The following is a 23,268-nucleotide window of genomic DNA, read 5'->3' on the forward strand; positions in this document are numbered from 1 at the left end:
GCTGCAAGGGGTTTTGTAAAATTTAAATGAGAATCAGTGAAGCTCTCACAGTATTAGTGGTTAAACTAATATTAGTTTCTTTCACCCTTGCCTTGAGGAAGACAATCCATTGTTATTTAGCCAGGGAATGGTGAAGACTTCTAAAGTATGGATTTCCTTGTTTTTCTGAACAAACTAACAAAAGCAGACCTTCCAGGTGCTGGTGGCTCATGCCTGTAATCCTAGATGCTCAGGAGTTTGAGTTCTGAGGTTCAAAGCTAACATGGGTAGACAAATCTGAGAGACTCTTATCTCCACTTAATCAGCAAAAAGGCAGAAGTGGGCATGTCACTTAAGTGGGAGAGTATCATTCTTGTATGAAAAGGCCAAGCAATAGTATAAGGCCCTGAGTTCAAGTCCCAATACTTACCATCCCCCCAAAAGAAAAGAAAAAAGTAATCACGTTGCAGACTCCAGTGTGCAGCTCCTAATTTTCCCATTTCTTAATTTTCCCAGGGAAGGGAAGAGCCCATGGAGACCCCTCCCTCCCCCAGAAAGTCCTTCCTGTGACCTGTCACTACAAGGACTTAAATTGCTCAACATCCTATAGTTTCTTTGTTTTGAGAAGTGCTGATTTAAAAAAAAAAAACAAACTTGAGATGAATTTCTTGCTGCTATCCCTGCCCTTCACACCTTTATTTAGTTTGTTTTTGTTATAAAAATTAATCATATTCATAGTGTGATGCTTCCGGATACATCTAATAGGTCTAAGAACAATGGCTTCCTGAACAAACCAGGGTTGAAGGCAGAGAGAAGTGAGATTCACCTGCTGAGCATGAGATCATCTTTTCAGGTTCATTACCTTTTTTTCACCAAGTTTCTGCATCAGGGAACATACAAACCACACCTCAAGTACTTCTCATTCTGGAGAAATGTGTATTTAACAAAAGAAGGGGAAAAAAAAAGAGAAATAGGAGAGGGGAAAATCCAGAAACACAATCTGCCTTAGCTTTGACCCTGAGACCCAGGCCTAGAGAAGACACTGTATGCCTTAGAATAGATATGGGTTGGGAGGTTTGGGATGAGAAGAAACCTGAGGTAGGATGGGCCCTTGACAGTGATGGAGTAGGTGCAGCATATTTCCGTGGCTGTGACCTTTACAGCACCATACCATCTCTATTTTTTTTCTTTTCTTTAAAGCTGTGTTGATATGTGGCAAACTAGTAGTTACATGTAGCTATGTGAAATCAAGTGAATTCTATTTAATAGAAGAATTATTGAACAGAAGTCCAACTTCAGTTCTTTAGTTGCTCAAGCTACACTCAGAACTCCATAACCCCAGCTGGTCAACAGACCCCTCTGGGACATTTCCATCACATAGAAAGTTCTATTAGGATTGTTCTACATTCTTCCCTATCATGATTTCATCCATCACCTGAGGTCAAGGGCTTAAATGCAAGCAGTGGCACAGTGGCTTACCAATGTGGGGGTGCCAGTGGATGCCAGCTCCACAGCAGGAACATGGCGGAAAATGTGAGATCTGAACATCTCCTCATAAAGATGTCTCTGTACCAGTTAGGCCACAGTGACCTACAGGGTTCAGATGCCAGAACATCTGATACACGGGAGTTTAGAGCTCATTAGACACTGCGATCCTAGCTACTCAGGAGGCTGACATCAGAGGATCCAGGTTTGAAGCTTGCCTGAGCAGAAGTCAATGAGAGTCATCTTTCATTAACCAGCCAAATAGCTGAAAGCACAGATGTAGTTGAAGAGGTAGAGCTCCAGCCTTGAGTAAAAGAGCCTTGTGAAAATGTGAGGCCCTGAGTTCAAACCCTAGTACCACACAGAAAAAGAATGTAAGGCAAGGCAACAAGGAAATGCTGACATCTCGCTTGCTTTTCTTAACTAAATGATTGGTCAAGTCCTCTTAGTATCTGAAAGACCATGCCTGTTCCCAAGTATTTCAGAAAATGTAGCTGAGTTGTTTTAAAAGAATATCAAGATTTATCTTATTGACTATTTAGGTGTTAACCTAATTCCTCTTTGAATTTCAGCTTGGCTGTATATATATATATATATATATACACACATATATAATATCCATATATATTATACACACATATATTATATACATATATGCACATAGATACATATATACACATATTACATTATATACATATATGTATATATTATATACACATATATTATATACATATACATTATATATACATATATATTATGTTGGTCCTAGGGCTTGATCTCAGGTCCTGGACACTGTCTATGGTCTTGTTTTGCTCAAGGCTGGTGCCTTATCATTTGAGTCCTAGTTCTCCTTCCGATTCTTCAGTGGTTAATTGGAAGGGTCTCATGGACTTTCCTTCCCCTGGCTGCCTTTGAATCGTGGCCTTCAGATCTCAGGCTCCCGAGTTGCTAGAGATTATAGGTGCCCAGCTGTGTTGATTTTTAAGTCTAGTAAAGCAGAAAGCCAAACAGCCTGTTGTAAATAGAAAGAAAATATTGCTTTCCTCCATGAGAAGTTTAATCAAAAGAACACTCCTTCACAGAGTTTGAAAACTATAATACCAATTCTGTTTTATATATGTAGATGTACATGACATAATATATATGATACTATATATAGTGCAACATTACACATAACATTATACTTGACATGCCTATACATAAAATTTCAGTTATTTCCTCTTGGGAGTTTTACTCCAACATGCAAGAAATTATTAGTTATCATTTTCTTTAATTTTAAAAAGAAGGCAAAATTAGAAAAATTTCTTAAGCATCTTTTAAGAAATCACAACTGTAGAGGATAAAGTTAATTTGTTGACTTATTCCAAGCAATGCATTGATCAATTAGAACTGTTTTCACAAATACATTGCTTCACCAATTCCATTAAGGGTTGACAAGGAGATTTCTGAAGCTATCAGAATGATTTCTGATAGAAAAGATCAGAAACTTTCTGAGGGGTGAAGGGAAAGATTGTTAGGGAGAATGATGCAGAAGGGTGATGATATCTTAAGTAACAAAAAGCGACAGACTGAGTTGAGAATATAAATTCTTCTTTTCCTTCTCACCCCACTGTTTGTTCTCAAGAAAACTGTACCTTGAGAGGGGCGGTGGGTTCCTGTGAGATGTTCTCCTGGAGCAGTGGCTGCTTCTTCCTCCTCCTTCTGTTTCCCAGTTCACTCTGAAGTCTGCTGAGAGCTGCTCCAGGTGCCGTTCCACCCAGCGGCCCTTCTGTGAACCTCTGGTCCCAGGGCAGGGTGGTATGAGATTGAGAGACTGCATCTCACATGGGCTGAGCCAGACACTGCCTGAACCTGCCTGGCTGAGGCTGGGAGTAGCTGAAGCTGTATTGGCTGAGCTAGGGTTCAGTTCATTACTTCTTTGGATTTTTTTCCCTCTAAGTCCAGGCTTTTCTTCCTCAAATACAAACTCAGGATTTGTAAACTTTTAGTTGACTTGTTTTCATTGCTATGATTTGATCATGATGTGTATTCTAAGGCCGGTTTATCATCACTTTTTTTTTTTTTTGCCAGTCCTGGGCCTTGAGCTCAGGGCCTGAGCACTGTCTTGGACTTTCTCAAGGCTAGAATCCTACCACTTGAGCCACAGCACCACTTCTGGCTTTTTTTCTATGCATGTGGTACTGAGGAATCGAACCTGGGTCTTCGTGCATGCTAGGCAAGCACTCTACCACTAGGCCAAACTCCCGGCCCTATCATCACTTTTAAGGATGCTGATACTTGATTGCTTGCACAGTATGTGTCTAATTTCAGGGACTTTTGTTTTCCTCCCTCCCTCCCTCTTCCTAGTTTCCTCTTCCTCTCTCTCTCTCTCTCTCTCTCTCTCTCTCTCTCTCTCTCTCTCTCTCTCTCTCTCTCTCTCTCTCTCTCTCTCTGTAATGGGACTTAAACTCAGGGCCTTGCACCGTGTACTTTTTTGCCCTCCAGTCCTGGGGCTTGAAGTCAAACTCTGGGCAGTGTCCTTGAGCTTCTTTTGCTCAAAGCTAACACTCTACTACTTGAGCCATTTGAGTGTCACTTCTGGCTTTTTCTATTCATATAGTGCTAAGGAATTGAGCCCAGAGATTCATGCATGCTAGTCAGGCACTCTACCACTAAGCCAAATTCCCAGCCCTGGTCTCACACCCTTGCTTGGCTTTTTAGTTCAATGCTGGTACTCTACCACTTGAGTCACATTTCTACTTCCCACTTTTGTTAGTTAATTAGAGAGAAGACTCTCACAGACTTTTCTGTTTAAGCTGGCTTCAAACATCAGTCTTCTGATCTCAGCCTCGTGAGTAGCTAGGATTACAGGTATGAACCACTGGTTCCCAGTGGCCTAGTTTTTGTTTCTTAAACTTTGTCATGTTATATTCCTGGGGTAACTGCCCATATAATACTCTCATACTGAGTGGTCCAAAGACTAATTAAGAAGCAACATATCCTGGAATCAAACAGATCTTAGACTGTAGCTGGCACTTCTCTCTTGTGAAAAGGAGTCTTGTGGATCCTTTTGATGACAATAAACCTTTCGTTTGTTCTTTGTATCTGGATGTCTGCATGGTTTTCTGGCAAAGCCTAATGTAGTCTAACAGTGGTCTTTCTATTTCTTTTTCCTAAGTACCTGGGATTATAAGCATGAGCCACTATACCCAGCCCACAAAGCAATTATTGAAAGGGTCGGAAAACAGGTGATGACAGATCTTGCCAGGAGCCGGGCCATAAGCTCCCCTGGGAGGAGGACCACAGGACATGTATCTGTGTCCCCCACAATGTCTTCTTCCTCAGCCATCTAGGGCCTGGTTAGAGAGTGGTAACTCACAGATGAGAATTCTATGCAGAAATTAAAAAGGAGGTCTCAAATCAATGTTTACTAACATAGGAATAAGCTCAGTCATTCATTCAGCTGTTATTTATTGAAAGCTGGTGATGGAAGAGTGTTTGTGTGACTTGACACACAAAAAAAACTTGTCTATGTGAACAAAAAGGAATGCATGGCAAATAGCAACATAAATATATTTTGATAGTAAAATATATAGGATTAATATAACTGTATCTATATCATGATGATCATAAAAGAATCATTCTAAAGAACATGTACTTTTCTGGGAATCTTTTTAATCATAAGGAATTAACAAGGAAGCAAACAAGCAGTATGTTTGTGTGACTACAGGGCCTGTTATGGAAGCCTTGTATTTCTTTAAGTGGTCCCTTCAATGAATGATAATGCATTGTTTTATTTGGAGAATAAAGCCAATGTATATGTTACAGACAATTATCACCTACATTTTCACCCAGTGAGGAGCATAAGAAAGATTTAGGTATAGAATCCTGAGTGGAAGGTCCTTTGGTAGAAAGCTCCTGGCTGAGTGTCATCGCTGGTGGTGTCCTTTATGTATACGGGTGGTTTTGATGATGATTGGAAATGGCTCTAGTGGCAAATGACTAAAGCACTTATACAGGTCATTGGAGAAAACCTTAGTGACTCATAATTCACTCTCTTCCTGTACCTGCCAACACATAGAGTTGAGAACTCTCCAAGGTTCTACCCAGAGTGTCTTTCCCTCAATGTTTTTTTTTTTTTTTTTTTTGGTGGTACTGGAATTTGAACTTGGGGCCTTGTGCCTGAGTAGACATGCTACCATGTAAGCTACAACCCCAACCTTTTGTTTTTTTTTATGCACTTAGTTATTTTTCAAGCTAGGGTCACACTATTCTAGCCAATATGGAGCCCAATTCTACTTCTTCCTTCTATAGCTGACATACCACACTTTTGATTGCTTGGGATAGGGTCTTACAAACTTTTTTTTTTCCCGCCTGGATGAAAACCTAGAACTGTGATCTTTTGCAATAGCCTCTTGAGTAGCTGGGATTAGAGATGGGACCTTTGTAGATGGTTCCTTATCTGTCTTTGAGTGTTCTCAATCCTCAGCTGTAGAGTCTGTGGCTTATCCTATCTGCTCTGTTTCTAGAAATTATAAAATATTTCTGGTCTCTCTTCCTCCAATTGAATATTATGGTTTATTTATTTCATTTGATAAGTTTTCTACAATTTTAAAGGAATTTGGGGAGAACTTTTAAGGAAGATGAAACAAAATAAGAACAAGACAACAATGTTACTCTGCCTAAGTAATATATCCTGTTTATAATAACAAGCCAAACCACTACAATCCATCTACTTCTGGCTTGTTACAAATACTGCCAAGACTGCAGGAGTTACTAAATTATATATACATATATTATATATATTGTGGCATGTGACAAGTTTTCCAAGTTTCTCTATACCAAACTTATCACTTGGTTGATAGTTATTGTTTCTACTTTTTGGCTATTGAGTGTTTATAGAAACATTTGCATGTATACATTTGTGTTTGGGTGGAAATAGGGTTTCAAGTCTCAATTACATATATATATATATCATTTATATAAAACATTAAGACCGTGCTGGGGATCAGAGCCAGAGTGTTACATATGCCATGTAAGTGATCTTCCACTGAATTATATATCTTAAACCTCTGCTCTCAGTTAAATAATGGATACAAAGATTCAAGGAGAGGTACACAGCCATCTAGAACTATGTTTACCTACATTCATATGTCCAACTAACCACCAAAAAAGCCAAAAGTGGAGCTATAGTTCAAGTGTTAGAGTACTAGCTTTCGGCAAATAAAAGCTAAGGAGAGCACCTAGGCTCTGAGTTCAAGTCCCAGGATCTATCTATCTATCTATCTGTCTGTCTGTCTGTCTGTCTGTCTCTCTCTCTCTCTCTCTCTCTCTCTCTCTCTCTCTCTCTCTCTCTCTCTCTCTCTCTCTCTCTCTCTTATATATGAGACCAACAAGTGAGACATGGAGGATGAGAGAAATAGCAAAATCACATAGTGTGTGCCTTTTCATGTTTGACTTCCTTTACATAACATATTATTTCCCAGGCTCATCCATGTCACAATTGTGTGTCTCTGCTTCATATTTTTTTGGCCATCATTTTTTGTGCTATGCTGCTGCATAATATTCCACTGTATGGCTTGTATCCATTTTCCCCACTTTGAATGAAAAATATTTGACCAAGGTAGGAAGCACACAATAACATTTTCCACTGCCATCATTTTTTATTGTACAGTTCAGTAGTGCTAAGATTATTCACATTGTCATGCACAGGTCCTCAACGTTTCTATCTTATACAACATAAAGTCCACTAGACATCTTGATTCCTCCCCTCCAGCCCCAATAACTAGTATCCTATTCCCTGTTTCTATGAATTTGATACTTTACATACATGATGGAAGTGGAATCACAAAACATTTATCTTTTGTCTCCAAGGGTCATCTCTTGTGGCATTGTGACAAGCTTTCCCAATTTCTCTATAGGAAACTTCTCTTTTATTCCTTGGTTGACAGACATTGTTTCTATTCCTTGGCTATTCTAAGTGCTTCTAGGAACATTTGCATACATACATTTGCCTTTGGGTGGAAATAGGCTTTCAAGTCTCTAGGTCCATTCCTCCCAGCAGTGAATTGCTGGGTAATATGACAATACAGTGTTTAACTTTCTGAGAAACCACTCAACTGTTTTCCCAAGCATCAGCACCACTTTCTAGTCCTGCCTTCAGAGCATAAGGATTTTGTTGGCTCCACGTTCTTGCCAACACTTCTTACTGTTGGTCTTTTTTGATTGTAGTCACCCTAGTGAATGTAAGTTGATAGTATCATTATGGCTTTAATTTACACTTTCCCATATGATCAATAATAACATGGTCTTTAAGTGGAAGAGAGGAGGGGACAGGCCCAGGAAAAATCTTTTTCGGTGTGGAGCAAGGCGATTGGGGAATTGAGGAAGATCAAATTGTCAGGATTGCTCAGATACAATTACTCTATTTTTTTTTTTAAAGAAATACTGGTCTTGGGTTTGAACTCAGGGCCTGGGTGCTATCCCTGAGTCTTTGTGCTCAATGCTACTGCTCTACCACTTGAACCACAGCTCCACTTCCCACTTTCTGGAAATTTATTAGAGATGAGAATCTTATAGATTTTCCTGCTTGGGTTAGCTTTGGACCATGGTCTCCTGAGAGCTAGGATTATAGTTATGAGCCATCAGCACCTTGTAACAATTGCGCTTATTATCTACCTTAACTATACTGAGGCACTCAAGCCTCCTCTCTGTAACTATCTCGTAATCAAACATCCTTGCAGACCATGCTTTTCAATGGCTGATTCCCTGACATTGAACCTTCTGTTCCCTGTTTTTATTCTACATGGCCACCATATCCCTTGCCTATTTTACTCTGAGAGGGCCACTACTCTGAGAAGGCCAATTTGCGGACTCCTTTCCTCTTCTGTTTGACAGCTAGCTCCTCTTAGATTCTTACCTGTGGTGGCCCACAGATTCTTACCTGGCCCAAGGATTTCTTCTTACCACTTCAGAACTAAGAACAGAACATTGCACTTTTACCTCCCTGACATTCTACACTAAATGTGTCCTATTAGTGCAGAGCCTGAGGCATGCATACGAAGCTCTGTCTGCATCTTTTCCTCCTCTGCTAAATGTGTCCAGACTGGCTCAGTGGATCATCCTCTCTAGTTCACTGCGTAATCATGAAAGATAAAAATGACAGTTATGAAAGGCATCACGGAAGCCCATGGGTAGGGCTCAAGTGGCTGCTTTAAGAAAGTTGGGAAAGCTATGGCACTAAATTCAACGATTAATTGCAGATGTTCTTGATAGTATCCACATTTTTGATTAATAGTAGTAGTGTACCAAATCGTTGACTAATTTTGTTCATCCAGTTTATAACCTTAGCTATGTTGCCCATTGTAAATCTGCCAGCTTTCACTTAATTTTGCAAGCCAGAACCAGCAGGCAAACCCCTTCTCTGTGTAGAAAAGATTTATGGAGTCTGAGCATATACATACATCAGATGGACAGCTGAATGAAAAAAGCTAGACTAACCTGGAAGCTATGAGATTTATGTGTGCCTGTGTGTATATGTAATTATGAAAAAGGACAGAAAATTGAAAAAGGAGATTTTGTGTTGTGATTGTTCAAATAGCAGCTTAAATCATCATAATGCAGCTGCACAATTATACTGAGTCATCAGTTAAACAGTATAAAGAATTGGATCTGGTGTGCAGTGTTCACAAAGAAGACCTAAAAATGGTTCAGTTCACAAATGTAGTATTAGATCATTGTCTCAGTTCTGATTTCTGGGCAGATAATCTCATAGCAAGTTCAAAGGTTTAGCTGTGGGATACCAGTTGAACTGGCTACACATTGTACAGGATGTAGATATCCTTCAGAGAATATAGGCAATGAGGAAGTAACCTGCCTCACCCACAGGTGTGTACAGATTATTATAACATGCTTGAACTGTATACAGCTCAGACATGAATTATCTCTGCAAGAAGACTAAACCCTATCCACAAATGGCAGAGTGTGATAGGAAGTGATGGAAAAAAGAAACTAATAAACATATATTGCAGTTACTATGAAACATGAAGGAGATATTTCAATAATTATCTATACTACAAAAACAAAATGTCAGTCGTTCAGTTATTTAAGGCTGGAGACAGAGCTCAAATGGGAGAGTGTTTGTTTAGCAGACAAAATGCCCTGAGTTGAAAACCTCAATACCTTAAAAAAAGTTATTTTGCACACATGTTCTGATTAAAATTTTGGAAATAGCTCGGTGAAATGATAGGTTTTAAAAACACCTTATGGGAAATATGTATGTCTAATAATTGTTTTTAATACTCTCTGGGACTTGTTACTTACTATTCATGAATTTAGGGGAGGGAAGGTAAACATTGAAATAGCAACACATGGATAATTGTGAATATTTCTGTAAGATTATTCAGAAATAACATATAATTGGTATGTGATGTTTACGAAGATATACCATATATTTTTACTTAAAAATAGGAATGCATTTAAGTAGAGTTACCACCAAGGCCAACTCAAAAGCCGTTTTTCAGAGTGAGGAACAGAACACGATTGACACTGATGATGGAAATCAGTACTGAAGAGAGATTCATTCCTTCTAAGTCTCACATTTGATTTCTGTTTCTGATCATATTCTGTACCTAAGGAGAATGAAAAAGAATTATTTTTCCAACTTGTAATCTTGGTGTATTTAGAATTACTATCTCTTGTAGGGGCCATAGGTATGCAGAGATTTCCATACAGTAGTCCTTGTACTGAATGTGAATTACAAAGACTTTGACAAGCATACATACATATACAAGCACACATGTTATCATTTCTAGGGGAGCTATTATAAAGCATGAACAGGATGCTTAGGGCAGTGACCATGTTCTATGTGACATTATAATAGTAGGTATAGGTCACAAGCATTTCTCAAAGCATGTATTTGAGAAATGACCCGAATGGCGTCTATAAATTATTCACAGAGAGAACATTAATGCCTATGGTAGATGTTCATGTACCAATCATACCCCAACAATGCAAAAGGTTAATAGGAAAAATTAAGGAATGGGGTAGGAACTCACGGTGCATCCTGCTAAATTTTTCTGTAATCTGATACTATAGTAGAACATAAAACCCATCAGTTAAAAAAAGTACCCCAGGTTTTTTTTTTTTGCCAGTCCTGGGCTTGAGCTCAGGGTCTGAGCATTGTCCTTGGACTTTCTCAAGGCCAGAGCTCTACCACTTAAGCCTCAGCACCACTTCTGGCTTTTTTTTTCTATGTATGTGGTACTAAGGAATCGAACCTGCGTCTTTGTGCATGCTAGGCATGCACTCTACCACTAGGCCAAACTCCCAACACCATACCCCAGTTTTTAAGAAAGTAAAAACAAAAAACAAACTTCGAAGCCACTAGGGGAGAAAATGGAGTGATAAAAGAAGGCAAAAGGAGAATGAGAGAATCAGAGCAGGTCAGACAAATAGCATAAGGAAAATGAGATTTAAAGTAAATATACCACCAGTTATATCTAAGGAAGGAAAAGCTTGTCATAGTTGAATAGTGATACTAAAAAAGCAAAGTTCAAGGATATGTGTTGATGAGAAACAAACCCTAAAGCTTAAGAACTGAGAAAGTTTAGAATAAATGAAGATGGAAAAGATATTTCACTTAAGTATTAATTCATATGCACTTAACAACATAAGTGCCACTCATATGTGCAGTCTAAATTGGCAGAACTCTAGGAGAGTGGCCAATCAAATTTATATTGTAGGGCTTGAAATACATGTTTGCCAAACTTGACATAATAAATATATTTAGATCACTTTCAGTGATTATAAACCTTTTTTCCAATTTCAACTAATTTATTCACAATAATCAATTGTATGCTGTGTTATAAATGTCAACACATTTCAAAGATTTGACACCATACAAAGTATCCATTAGCAAAATGCAGCTGATAGAAAAACCAAGGGACAACTACAAAATCCAATATCTGATAATGTATATAAATAATCATGTTCAGATAGCCTGAGTTGAAGAAATCATAAATTAGAAACTAAATAAAAAATCACATTTCAATTTATGTGATAAAGTGCTAACTGTAATATTACCTTTTTTTTAAAGGAAGATTTACTTCCGGTGTGCAGATTAACCACTTTGAAATGCAAAGACAGCTAGGATTTATAGATAAAGCGTAATCTCTGTCATCTGAACAAACAGAATCTAAACCAAAACAACTACCTGGAAGTTCAGGAGATGAAGCAGACAGGCAGAGGTGGGGTATGTGTAAGCAGTGTGGTAGATATATAAACTTGGAGTAAATGACCGACATGGACTGAAGACCTCATGCTTTCAACTTTGACCACATGGCAGGCATAGTCACAATTACCGGTGTGGCTGTGAAAGGATACTTAATCCTATGATAGAAATCTCTGGCCTTCTGGATGGAAAACTCATGGGGAGTCATCTGTGTAGACATGAGTAATTACTGAAAAGAGTGAGGAACAATTTTTTACAAGAGACAAAGGGGTCCATCAGTTCTAGCTATACAAAACTCAATTTGACTCTTGAAGTATTTACTCACAGGACAGATGCAAGGTAATATGGCAAATGCTTCAAGAATTGATCCAAGATATGACCTATCTATCACAGAAAGCAACATAAGGCTTACAGTTTGCATTTAAGTATGTGATAGCCAGATAAAACAAAAATACCATTCACCAGAGGAATAACTACACATAATAATGTTCACAATATCCAAGACACACTAAAATGACCAGAAAACCTAGAAAATGCATTCCAGCTGATGCCAACTTTAAGGTGATCCCATTGTGGAGATAACTGACAATTCTTTTAAAACAGGTGAGATACTTTTGCTCAGTAAAGGAAATATCACAAAACAGGAAATATAGAAAAAAACTAGAGAAGATAAAATACAGAAAAGTTTAAAGTACAGATATGTGCCAAATAGTTTTATTGGGGGGGAAAGGGATTGTGGGGCTTGAACGCTAGGCCTGCGCTTTGTCACTGAGCTCTTCAGCTCTAGCGCTCTACTCCTTGAGCCACAGTGCCACTTTCCGTTTTCTGGTGGTTAATTGCAGTTATGAGTCTTACAGACTTTTGTGCCTGGTCTGGCTTTGAACCATGATCCTCATATCTCAGCCTCCTTAGTAGCTAGGATTACTGGTGTGAGCTACTGGTGGCCAGCTCAAATAGAAATTTTATTATTGAAAATAGTTGAAAACGATTGCTAGATGAGTTTAATAGGAGAATATGGATGTCAGAGGAGTAAGTGAGCTTAAAATAGTAATAAATTATTTTATCTAAAGAAAGAAGAAAGGGCTGGGAGTTTGGCCTAGTGGTTAAAGTGCTTGCCTAGCATGCACAAAGACCCGGGTTTGATTCCTTGGTACCACATACATACAAAAAAGCCGGAAGTGTTGCTGAGGCTCAAGTGGTAGAGCTCTAGCCTTGAGAAAGTCCAAGAACAGTGCTCAGGCCCTGAGCTCAAGCCCAGGACTGGCAAAAAAAAAAAAAAAAGAAGAAAGAAGAAAGCAATCATTGCTATAGTCCTACTAGATGCCAAGTTTACTAGAAGAACCTTGGTCTTGGACTTCTCAGTCCTTAGAGTTGTAAAAAAATAAAATAAATTTCCATCCTTCATAAGCTACCTGTTTTATGGTGTTCTGTTATAGTAGTCCAAATGGACAAAGACAAGATTGCCTCCAAGTACATCAACCAAATCCAGGAATAACACAAAAATTATTTACGACATATTCCAGCACATATCAAGGTAAAGGTCACAGTTTCCTGTAACAAGAAGTTACCAGTAAAAATTACCAGGGATTTTTTTTTTTTTTGCCAATCCGAGGGCTTGAACTCAGGGCCTAAGAACTGTCGAGCTTTCTCAATGCTAGAATCCAGGACTTTGTGCATGCTAGGCAAGCACGCTTGCCACTAGGCCAAACTCCCGGCCCCAGGATTTTTTTTTTTTTTAGCAGTGGTATCAGCAAGGTGGTAGCATAATGGGCTGCCAATTATATCCTTCCCCTCTATCAATATTTCTGTTTCCATACACATAGTTCTTTTTTTGTGAGAGCTTAGGAATTGAGTTCTAACTCATCTAAGCCCTAGATCATGGCAGTAGGCCAGCCTTTATCTAGAGACCTGAACAAATGCATTTCACATGCCTAGAGGAAGCCTCTCCTATATCCATCAACCTGTGACATCTCTAAACCCTGAAGTAGACCTTTATTCTAGTTCCTACTCCAAAGCACAAGGCTTATGTCTGATCTATTCAGGGACCAGGCGGGATAGGTAGTTGCTCATTAGAGTTCCTGCTAATAGGTGCTCTGGTGTTAGTTCATACAACAGTATCAGCATCAGCCACAGTACCTGGATCCAACTCAATTGGCTCACAAGTACAGGTAATCCCATCGGCTCTGAGACATAACAGGAAACTTTAACTTGCACAACCAGTCTTTGGAGATGGGATTTTGCTCCTGAAAGTGCACAGGTAATACCATACATATAACAAAAGAGTCAGGCTTGTGGTGCTCACGAAGGAAATTAAGAATGTTCCGTAATTGAAAAGGAGATACTTCAAATGTCTGGAAAAGAGGTTGACAAACTTATTTTAAGGAAACTATCAGTAAAATCAGAAAAAATGAATGACACTGAAAGTTTAGTAATAAAGTGTGAAGCCATAAGAAAGATCACACAAAAGAGACTTAAGCAGTGCAGATTTAACTCATGACTTACACATGTAAGATAAACTGTCTAACACTAGCCTCCAAATCAGCCCAAATTCTTAAACTTGTTGAGCATTATGGTTGAGCTAATATTTTAATTGTCATCATGAAAGCTTTCTGTCTAGTTAAAAATGACTTTTCAACTGCTTTTTGTTTTCTTTCACAGTGATGACTCATATTGTGGTTGTGTTTAATAACTTCTGTAAACACTGGTTTATAAATACTTCTAGGATGATACTTTACATGTACTAGTTTTAGAAACTCCAAGAGGATAATACTATTTTTGATGGGTGTAGAATGAATTACTTTTAAGTGTGTATATATATATATATATATATATTTTTTTTTTTTTTGCCTGTCCTGGAGTTTGAACTCAGGGGCTAGGCCCTGTCCTTGGACACTTTTTGCTCAAGGCTGGCACTCTGCCACTTGAGCCACAGAACCACTTCCAGATTTTTTGGTGTATTTGGTACTGAAGAATTGAACCCAGGCCTCATGCATGCTAGTCAAGCATTCTACCATTAGGCCAAAATTCATTCTAGTCCCTAGAATGAATTACTTTTAACAAAAAATGTATAAAAATGTACTTGAGCACTTGAATTATAAATCAGAATAAAAGTGGAAACACTTGTTAAAAAAAAAGGACCACACAAACATCAACCAATTTCGAGGCAGGCCATTGAATTGATCTAAGTAGATGAACAAAAAGGAAAATAATTGAAAAAGAAATAAAGAAATGAAGAAAGCCCTCAAAAGTATAAACATACAAATTATAGAAAAAAATCAGAAGAGAGAAGAAAACTTTGTAAGGAAATGATGTCTGATAACTCCCCAAATGGTGAGAAGAAAATGCATACACAGATCCATAAAGCTGAAACAATCTCAAGTAAGTTCAGTCAATAGACTACTTTGAGACATATTATAATCAATTTGACAAAGTCAAAATATAGAAAGACCTTCTTGAAATCAACAAGAGAGAAGAAATGAAGGCATCACATATAAGGACTCTCAGAAGGGCTGTTGGTAAACTTCTCAAAAGAAACTTTGTAAGCCAGGAGAGAGTAAGGTATCATATTCATATTCCTGAGAGAAAAATTTTCTAAGAACTTTCAACTTTTTCCAAGGCTATAGTTTGGATCTGCAAAGTCTTCCAAAGGTCCTTTGGGTAAAAGACTTCTAATCCCTAGCAAGATGCTTTGGAATGGAAAGAATCTTTAAGAAATAAGGACTAGTGCGAGATCACTGGGGCGTGTCTGGAAGTTGTGAATGCCATCATCTTCCTCTCTTTGACCACTCATTAGTAAAGTGAGATATTTTGCTCTGACATGCACTCTTCCCATGATGTATGGTCATAGGTCAGATGTGCATGTACTAAACCACCCTAATTCTGAGCTAAAATAAACATTTTTTCTCTGTAAGTCAATCATCTCTGGTATTTGTTATAGTAACCAAAAACTGACTCACACAGGTGGAAAGCCATCTGTCAGGAATGGAGAAAACAGGCTAGAGATATGTCTGAGTAGTAAAGTGACTGCCAAGCATGTAGGAGTCCCTGAGTTTGACACTTAATATGACAAAAAGGAGGAGAAAGAAAAAGAAGGAAAGGAAAAGGGAAGAAGAGAGAGAGGAGGAAGAGAAGAAATAAGGATATTATAAAACAAAGAACAAAAGAGCTAAAAATGGATAAAATGCTAGCAGTAATTTCTAACCTCTTAATTTTATTATGTTCTCAAATCAAAAGACAAATAGATTACAAAACATGATTCAACAGTATGCAACATACTTGAGATTCAATTTTGCTTTAATGACACACACACACACATACACACACACTGACATGAAATGATGGACAAGTTATATTCCAGCATACAGCAGGGGTAGCAATACTTACTTCAGACTAAACTCTAAGTAAAAAGAATGGCAAAAGAGTCAAAGAAAGTAATTTCATAATAAACAATAATAGAGTCAATTAATCAGGAGGAAATACACAGTTTCAATGCGCCCAACTGGGCTATGCAAATATCGATGATATATACAAATATTAATATATCTATAGAATAAGATGGCATATGATGTATTTTAAACAATGGGTAGATAATACAGACAGAAAATCAATGCAGAACAAAACTTCAGGCTGAACTATTTACCATAGCAAAGATATGGAACCAACCCAGATGCCTCTCAGTTGAGTGGATCAACAAGATGTGGTATTTATACACAATGTAATTCTATGCTGCCATCAGAAAGAATGACATTGCCCCATTTGTAAGGAAATGAAAAGACTTAGAAAAAATCATATTAAGTGAAGTAAGCCAGACTCAAAGGAACAAAGGCTCAATGGTTTCCCTCATTTGTTCTAATCAGTAGAAACCTTAGGCTCTTCTAGCAGAGATTTGCAATAGAACAAAACCTAGATACATAAGGCCATTAGAATGATGCTAAATGAAAGGACCTCCAGGATATAGAAACAAAAGCCATATAATGAGTGATTGTTGTCCTTAATGTACTATGTTATCTCTCATCTCTTTTGCTGTCCCTTGGTTATCTCATATTGTTATAGTATTTTATCTTGTTATCTGATATATTGTATGTATGTTTATTTGAAATAGAATAAGGAAGGGGGGAAAACAAGATGAGGGGTGAGGGTAGGGGGAGGAAAATGGGGACCAAGACATGAGAAAGGGTATCAATGTTTGTGAAGTAATGCACCTTTTATTAATTATAATAAAAATAGATGAAAAAACTTCAGGCTGACTGAAATGAAAAGATATATATTAAACATTTTATTCAGTAGTTATAAAACACATCTCCTTCTTAAGCACACATAGAGAATTCTCCATATCTATTTTTTTTGTCAGTTGTGTGGCTTGAACTCTGGGCATGCGTACTGTCCCTGAGCTCTTCAGCTCAAGGCTAATGCCCTACCACTTGAGACACAGAGCCACTTTTGGTTTTCTGATCGTTAATTGGAGATAAGAGTCTTATGAACCTCCGTGCCCAGGCTGGCTTTGAACTGTGGTCCTCAGATCTCAGCCTCTGAGTAGGTAGGATTACAGATGTGAGCCACCATGCCCAGCTCCTCCATATCTTTTGAGTACATAATGGAATGAAACTGCAAATCAGTTTGAAGATTCACACATACATAGGAATCAGTCACTTCTCTTCAGAACAATCAGTGAATCAGGAAAAATAATCAAAAGACAAATTAAAAAAAAACTCGTTGGGATAGTAGAAACATAGCAAATCTTATTGGGATACAACAAAAGTCATTCATTCTAAAAGGGATGTATAGTAATGATTTCCAGGTAAACAAACTAAATTCCAAATCTATCATAGGAAGGAAATATTGAGGCAGATATAAATGCAAAAACACATGACAGATAACAGAAGCTAAGAGTATGTTCTTTGAAAAGATAAAACAATATACATGTAGTCAGGCTAAAACATTTAAAATAAAAGATAAGATTTGAATAAATAAAATTAGAAATGAAAAAATTCAATTGACACCACAGAAATACAAAAGACTATAAGAGACAAAGAAACACATGCATGATTCTGAATTATCATGAACTAAACATAACTGTAACTGCCATCAATAACAATGATTAGGTGCATTCCTACAAAAAAAACCCTTTCCAGGGCCAGGAGTGTGACTTAGTGGTAGAGTGCTTGCCTAGCATGCATGAAGCCCTGGGTTCAATTCCTCAGTACCATATACAGAGCTATAATAATCAAAACAGCTTGGTACTGGGAAGAACAGGCCTGAAGACCAATGGAATAGAACTGAGGACCCAGATATTAAACCACAGACCTATGGCCACCTAATCTTTGACAAAGGAGCCAAAAAAATAGAATGGAAGAAAGACAGCCTCTTCAACAAGTGGTACTGGCAGAACTGGTTAAGCACCTGCAGAAAACTAAAGTTGGATCCTTCTTTGTCACTCTGCACTAGAATTAACTCCAAATGGATCAAAGACCTCGAGGTAAAAGCTGACACACTGAAAACTTTACAAGAAGGAAGAGGAAACACACTAGGCCTCCTTGGTACAGGTAGAAACTTTCTTAATAAGGACCAAGAATCACAACAAATCAGAGAAAGGCTAGATAAGTGGGACTGCATTAAACTGCAGAGCTTCTGTATGGCAAAGGACATAGCTAGTAAATTAATTAGGAAGCCTACAGAATAGGAGAAGATCTTCACTAACCATACAACGGACAAAGGCCTCATATCTAAAATGTATCAACAGCTCAAAAAAATTGAACCACTCCAAAACTAATCTCCAAAGAAACAACCATCCCATCAAAAGATGGGCCAAAGACTTAAAAAGAATCTTCTCTGAAGAAGAAATAAGAATGGCCTATAGACACATGAAGAAATGCTTGACATCTCTGGTCATAAAAGAAATGCAAATCAAAACAACGCTAAGATTCCATCTCACTCCAATTAGAATGGCCAGGATCAAGAAATGTAATAACAACAGATGCTGGAGGGGATGTGGCCAGGAGGGATCACTACTACACTGCTGGTGGGAGTGTAAACTCATTCAACCACTATGGAAAGCAGTATGGCAGTTCCTCAAAAAACTAAACATAGAGCTCCCCTATGACCCAGCAATTCCACTACTTGGCATTTACCCAATCATTCAGAAACAAGGGCATACTAAATCCACTAGCACAAGGATGTTCATTGCAGCACTATTTACCATAGCAAAGATATGGAACCAACCCAGATGTCCCTCAGTTGATGAGTGGATCAACAAGATGTGATATTTATACACAATGGAATTCCATGCTGCTGTCAGAAAGAACGACTTCTCCCCATTTGTAAGGAAATGGAAAGATTTAGAAAAAATCCTATTAAGTGAAGTAAGCCAGACACAAAGGAATGTAGGCTCAATGGTTTCCCTCATTTGCCATAATCAGTAGAAACCTTGGACTCTTCTAGCAGAGATTTGCAATAGAGCAAAACCTAGATACATAAGGCCATACAATAGGATGCTAAATGAAAGGACCTCTAGGATATAGAAACATAAGCCATATAATGAGTGGTTGTTGTCCTTAATGTACTATGTTATCTCTCAGCTCTTTTGCTGTCCCTTGGTTATCTCATATTGGTACAGTATCTCACTTTGTTATCTGATATATTGTATATATGCGTATCTGGTTATTTGAAATTGGATAGGAAAGGGGGGAAAACAAGATGAGGGTGGGGGTGGGGGGAGGGAAATGGGGACCAAGACATGAGAAAGGGTATCAATGTATGTGAAGTAATGCACCTTCCATCTGGCGAATATCATGTAACCCTTCTATTAATTACAATAAAAATATATGGAAAAAAAGCATAAGCAAGCAGAATAGCTTTGACTGTGGAGGAGGGATCATGAAAGTTCTAAGGACACATACACCCCCTCCCCTCCACATATACCCCCCTCCCCACCTCTTGCTTGGACACAAGATGCCACCAGGGCATTCTAAAGCCAAATGTCACTGAGCGCTTCCGCGTGACACTCTTTTTTGGTGACACTTTTATTTTTACTATTCATTTACCAAAATGACACACACTAAAAACATGAATAGTAAGTGACCATTATAAGGACCTAGAGCTACTGGAATCTCATAAAATGCTGGTGGGAATGCAAATTGGTACAGTCACTTTGGAAAATTATTTGAAATGATCTACTAAAGCTAAGTACACACATTCTTCACAATCTATCAATTACCTTTCAAGCTTTGTACTGAAGAGAAACATGTCCCTGAGAATCAGGTAGAAGGTACACAGTAAAAAAAAAATCTCTAATTGCTCTAAGTTGAAAATGACTGTATGACCATGAACAATAGAAAAAATTGTAGTAGAATACCACACAGCAATGAAAATGAATGAAGGGCAGCTACACACACTAGATGGATCACTTACAGATATAATTTGGAGAAAAATAAATCATATACAAGCAAATACATACAGTGTATGATTCCTACAGACAGTATCATTCCTTTTATATATGGTCTAAAAAATCTGACAAATCTTTGCAACTGCTTTTTTTTTTTTTGGTGGGTCATGGGGCTTGAACTCGGCCTGGGTGCTATCCCTGAGCTCTTCAGCTCAGGACTACTGCCCTCCCCACTGGGCCTGGGCATTGTCCCTGAGCTCTTCAGCCCAAGGCTACCACCCTACTCTTGAACCAAGTCCCAACTTCTGTTTTCTAGAGTTTAATTGGGCTAAGAGTCTCAGGTCCTTTTGTGCCTGGGCTAGCTTTGAACCTTGATCATCAGATCTCAGTAACTAGGATTATAGGCATGAGCCACCGTGCCCGGCTCACAACTGCCCTTAAATGAGTCATGTTTAGTGCTAAAATTATAAAGCAAACTGAAGAAGATAAAAGCTGGAATCCCCCTATGGTTAATCTTGTGGTTACTGTATCTAACTTTGTTACCTGGTATATTGTGTATGTTTATTTGAAATAGGGAAGGGAAGGGGGGAAAACAAAATGATTAGGAGGGGGCGGAGGGAAGGAAAGCTGGAAAAAAGCATGAGAAGGGGTATCAATGTGTGAGAAGTAATGCACCTACTACCTGATGAATGTAACTATAACCCCTCTGCACACATTACCCTGACAAAAAAAAAGCCAGAATCACTGATCTCTGGAAGAGAAACAGTTTTCAGAGATGTTGTAGTGTTTCTTTTTGTTGTTGTTGTTGTTGCTGTTAATTTGGCTGGCAGTTACAGTTAATGTTTTGTTCATGATAATTCAGAGGCATGCATGTTTTTCTTTGTACAAATTTCTGCCTATATTTTGGCTACATTTTTCAACAATGAGAACCAAAACGTTGTTCTTTTCCTCCTACTTCATACCTGGTACAGCATAAACAGCAGTGGATCATCTGGCTTTTCATAGACTAGGTTTTCAGTGATCTGCTGAGAGAAAGCATAAGACATCCCATTTTCATTCTGAGAGAAACTTAAGATAGTCCGCTCATAACATGATGAGGAAAATTACCAATTATATCTTCAAGAGACTTGTACCTGATGTCTAATCCCTCTGAAGAGCTTTATCATTTCCCATTTACTCCTTTTGGTGAATACATATTAACATACTTGCACACTTCTCCATAACATTATTTCCCCCATTACTGTAAATCCCCTTCCTTTCATTTCTGAAAAGGCACAATGAAAGCATTGAGAGGTTTACCTGGAATATTTGCAGAATTCGGTGTTTCTCCATGTATTGGAGTGCAATTTGATAGGGGTCTTCATAAACGATAGAAGGGAACCTTCCGTAATCTTGAAAGCTGCTGGCATCAAAAACTCCCCCCGAAAAATCACCCTGAAAGAAAATATCCACCCCCACAAAAAGACTTTAATAAAATTTTAAAAAGCTCCAGCAATGTTTGCTGCTGCTATGGATGGAATCTAGATTGGAAGAAAACTTACTACCAAGAGTTGGAGGAAAGAGAGGTGTGTGTGTGTGTGTGTGTGTGTGTGTGTGTGTGTGTGTGTGTGTGTGTAGAACCACCATATCCTTCAGGTAATGTAAGTCTTAGCATCTCCAATCTATCTCAAATACTTTTCCTTTACCGAGTTTTCAAATGAATTCCAAATCCTTTTCTTTTGGCAGAAAGAAATCTACACTGGAGAAGCACTTAAATATCACGTAGGAGCTAAACTAGAACTTGAGCTCTTAAGAATACTAAATCTTGGTCCACTGATCCTCCCTGAGGGTACAAACATCTTTTGCATCTTTCTCTGGCCTTCTGCAAAACTTGACTTATTCCTCATATTGAGCCAACATGGGCTCCTTGTCACCCCTCTCACCAAACCCTCCCCGGGCCCCTTCTCCAGGAGCATCCCAGGTAGGGAAATGGCTCTTGTCACCACTGGACTTACTTGTGTGGTTTGAACTCCTTCTTGGCTGGGGAGATAGGCTGCCTTGCTTGAGATAGTAGGCAATTTATGGCTAATTACTTGGCCTTGCACTTGATAGGCACTGTGGGACGCAACATCTATGGGTCTGTAGGTTGGCAAAACCATGGTACTTTCTATTTCAACCTCAGTGCTAACTGAAAGCTGGTCTTTGACATTGCTTGAGCTGTCCTCAAATTTGCAGGGCTCTATTCTGAAGTACTGCTCACCACCCACCAGCTCAGTAAAGATCTGATCCTCTAATTGGCTAAATGCTTCATTATAGGGTGGGGTGTAGTCTTCCCGGGCATCCTCTTCGAAGATGTCATTTTCTCTCTCCTCATCCATGTCTGGTATAAATGGCCCGGCAGACTGTTCTCCCCTGAATTCAGTGTCATCAGTAGATGCTCCTGTTCTACGATTCACTTGGTCTGTTTTCCCGGAGAGCCTGGAAGTTCCTTGACCAGACAGAGAAGGAAATCTGTAGTCAGTCTGCGCAGAACCTCTTCCATCAGATGAGGGCAACTTCCCACTACTCTTTTCTGATGCTCTTCTCTCAGAGGGCTGAGATATTTTATGATCAGTGGTCTGGGAAGTTCTTATTTCTGTCTGGCTAGAAAATTTCCATTCAGCCTGCTGAGTATTCTTCCTTTCAGTTTCCTTAGACAGTTTTTGTCTAGTCAGCTCATACATTTCCTGTCTAGTCTGACCAGATTGGTCAATCTGTCCAGTTTGGTTGGATGTTGTGCCGTAAGGCTGATCAGGTGAGCTTTGGGCAGTGTGATCAGCATTGGTTTGGTTCTTCACCTCCTTCCCTTTAGCATGGTCCTTCTGGATGTCTTCCCTGTTTTTCTTTTGGCCAGCAGTTGAGGGTGTGGTTGGGTTTCCTTGTTTCCAGGATTCAGCTGGCTCGTCTTCCGGAGGCTGATCCATCTTCTGCTCTGTCCCAGACTGGCCTCAGTTGTTAGGCACTATGGGTAAGAACTTGGGTGTGGTTGCCTAGGTGATTACCAGGATTCCAAGGTGGGCTTTGTCCTGCTGCCTGGCAAGTCAGGTGGGAGGGGAGACACCCAGGGTTTGGCTTGGTCAAAGCTACTCTCACAAAAACTGACTGTGGGTCAACTCTGTTGTTGTGAACTAGAGCCATGACACTTTCTCTGGGGAAGAGGTGCTTCCCATCTGATCTGCTCCACAACCTGCCTAGC

At 38.8% G+C, this 23,268-nt stretch overlaps 2 protein-coding genes across 7 annotated transcripts in view; both read right to left on the reverse strand.

The window, feature by feature from the left end:
- Upk1b (uroplakin 1B) overlaps window positions 1–3,266 on the reverse strand; it is a 28,566-nt gene extending 25,300 nt beyond the window's left edge. The window contains exon 1 of the mRNA XM_090332256.1: window positions 3,099–3,266. The gene's annotated coding sequence lies outside the window, so the exon portion shown is untranslated. The remainder of the gene's footprint in view (window positions 1–3,098) is intronic.
- A 3,834-nt stretch (window positions 3,267–7,100) lies between these two features.
- Window positions 7,101–23,027, reverse strand: Tex55 (testis expressed 55). Of its 6 annotated transcripts, none has more exons than XR_016537799.1 (5): window positions 22,049–23,027; window positions 21,354–21,488; window positions 21,017–21,076; window positions 9,935–10,073; window positions 7,593–7,679 (listed from the first exon to the last, which is right to left on the reverse strand). XR_016537799.1 is itself a non-coding variant. In XM_090345940.1 (4 exons), the coding sequence occupies exons 1-4, from the start codon at window positions 22,994–22,996 to the stop codon at window positions 7,578–7,580; spliced, it is 1,245 nt and encodes a 414-aa protein (XP_090202066.1). In that variant the 5' UTR covers window positions 22,997–23,027; the 3' UTR covers window positions 7,101–7,577. The 6 variants fall into 6 exon arrangements, 4 of the variants coding, with proteins under 4 accessions (XP_090202066.1, XP_090202058.1, XP_090202079.1 ...); XR_016537798.1 differs by having other exon boundaries at window positions 21,017–21,079; XM_090345940.1 differs by lacking the exon at window positions 9,935–10,073 and having other exon boundaries at window positions 7,101–7,679.
- Window positions 23,028–23,268: the final 241 nt, after the last annotated feature.

The sequence above is a fragment of the Megascapheus bottae genome, chromosome 1 (genome assembly GCF_031878675.1).
Source record: "Megascapheus bottae isolate mThoBot1 chromosome 1, mThoBot2.hap1, whole genome shotgun sequence".
NCBI classification, from domain to species: Eukaryota; Metazoa; Chordata; class Mammalia; order Rodentia; family Geomyidae; genus Megascapheus; species Megascapheus bottae.